The 2316-nt window shown below is 39.2% G+C and overlaps 1 protein-coding gene across 1 annotated transcript; it reads left to right on the top strand.

Annotated features, from left to right (window-relative positions):
• The first annotated feature begins 1277 nt into the window (after positions 1 to 1277).
• Positions 1278 to 2005, top strand: LOC107478083 (monothiol glutaredoxin-S9). Its single transcript, XM_016098203.3, has one exon. The coding sequence runs from the start codon at positions 1437 to 1439 to the stop codon at positions 1941 to 1943; it is 507 nt and encodes a 168-aa protein (XP_015953689.1). The 5' UTR covers positions 1278 to 1436; the 3' UTR covers positions 1944 to 2005.
• The last annotated feature ends 311 nt before the right edge of the window (positions 2006 to 2316 follow it).

Here is a 2316-nt window from a genome sequence, read left to right as displayed (position 1 = left end):
CCTGTGGGTGGGTGGGTGACTGGGTCTTCGTCTTCGTCTTCGTCTTCCTTTGAGGAGCTGACTTCGACTTCGAGTATCAAGGACAAGGAGTGAAGAATGTGAGATTTGGAAGAAGAGGAAGGCTTCGGCCTTTGAGTATCAAGGAGGTTGGGTGCGTGGGTAGGTGGGTGACTGCTGGCCGTTTGGGTGAGTGGCTGAGATGTGGTGGCTGGCTCCGATCTGGGGTTTGGGCGGCGGGGTTAGGTTTCCATGGGGGGAGGGGAGGGACTCGCGCAGCTGTAGCCTGTAACGCGTTTGGAGGGAGGTGGGGTAGTTTTAATTTTAGGGTTTTGTTAAGAACCGGTTCGGTTCGGTTCGGTTAGGGTTTTGGTAGCAAGAACCGAAAACCGAACCGAACTGTAGAAAAACCGCAAAACATCACTTTTTCGATTTTTTCGATTTTCGGTTATTTCAGTTTTCGATTTTTTCGGTTCGGTCCATCGATTTAGTTCGGTCCGGATCGATTTTGAACACCCTTACCGGAATTGATAAAATTAATACTTAAAAATTATTAAATAATAATTTAATTAAATATTAAAATTATCTAACCATGTATAACTAGGTTGCACCTTACTTTTGTAATTTTTCCGGACGTGATGGCGAATTACGGACGAAGAAGGAAGCTTCCTCAACCACAGTTTCTGCGCCTGCCGCTGTTGATTTAAAGTGAAAGGCCCATCGCATCAACGCTCAACCACGCGCTTACGTCATCCTCGATGGATTTCTTAGCTACGTGGCGCTGCCTGTGCTGGTTGGCGACAATACAATGACGTCATGTTGTGGTATGAGATTTATCCACATGGTGGGCCCCACTCACACCCTTACGTCACGCCACGCGGCTCCCGCTGCGCGTCATCCCTTTTCATTCATTAACGTGTGTCTCGCGGCGCTCTTCGTTTTCATGCTTCTTCATGAGTCATGACTCATGACTAACAGTTTTTTAAATTTGTTTTATTTTTATGAAAATGTATTTAATAGCAACATTATGTCAGAAAAACATTTATTCTTTCTGCAGATATAATTATATAATGATAGTATTTAGTTATATAAAGATAGGGATATGCAATTGCCGTCCCGTGCATAATTAAAACGTACGTAATAAAATAAACAAATCCAATCAAATGCTAATACTACCAAAAAAATAAAAATAAATAAAAATATCACCTTTAATCTTTCGAACCTTAGAAAAGAAAAATATATGCTTATATTGGCGTTGACGTTATCATCATCATCATTGTAAGTGAAATAAATAATATCACCCACTCACCACCCCACCTCTTCAATTCAGTACCCCCATATTTTATATATGTTCATTCGTATATAAGCCATGGCTCCCCTAAGATTCAGCCACCACACATTAATAATTTGATCATATTCATTATAGTAACCTCAACACCATGCAACAAGCAATACCTTACAGGTCATGGCGAATTGATCCACACACCACCACCACCACCACCACACACTTCACAACCCCACCGCCACACTCAGAAAGCAGGGATACCAACAAGAAGAAGAAGAGTAAAATGGTGGAGAGAATAGTGTTAGAGAACGCGGTTATAGTGTTTGGGAGGAGAGGGTGCTGCATGAGCCATGTGGTGAAGCGGTTACTTCTTGGACTTGGTGTCAACCCTGTGGTTCATGAGGTGGAAGAGAACGATGAAGAAGGCGTTGATGGAGAATTGCAAGCAGCGGTTATTACTGCCAACAACAAGAACAACGAAGATTATTCTGATGAAGGGTATTTTAGGAATAGCAGTAATAATAATAATAATAATAAGGTGCAGTTTCCAGCAGTTTTTATAGGTGGAAAGTTTTTTGGAGGATTGGATCGAATTATGGCTACTCATATTTCTGGTGAATTGGTTCCCATTCTCAAACAAGCTGGGGCTCTATGGCTGTAATTAACTCATACCATGGTTTAATTTCCTTTGATTAATAAATTATGATCCTTTTTCTTCTTTTCTCTTTTCGTTTTATTTTGTCATAATATGTATTGATAATGGTAAGTGAAAGCTAACATACTTATTTTGATTTCATGATGATTGATTTTAGTCTTTTGGACATTTGGTATATTTAATTATTTTTGTAAAGTTGAACCTGGTATATAACAATAACACTACCGCCTACAATGGTTTTCTGATTGAGATTTTGTTAATGCATAGATTAATATCATTGAAAATTTTCTCACTTAAATTTTCTTTCATGAATTCCTTTTTAATTAGTAATCAATATAGTGTTTTAATAAGTGATGAATGAAAGTCGAAGAAATATGTT

This window comes from Arachis duranensis, chromosome 3, assembly GCF_000817695.3.
Source record: "Arachis duranensis cultivar V14167 chromosome 3, aradu.V14167.gnm2.J7QH, whole genome shotgun sequence".
Classification (NCBI taxonomy): Eukaryota; Viridiplantae; Streptophyta; class Magnoliopsida; order Fabales; family Fabaceae; genus Arachis; species Arachis duranensis.
The sequence above is the reverse complement of the archived record's forward strand: the minus strand, read 5'-3'. Positions and strand labels throughout refer to the sequence as shown.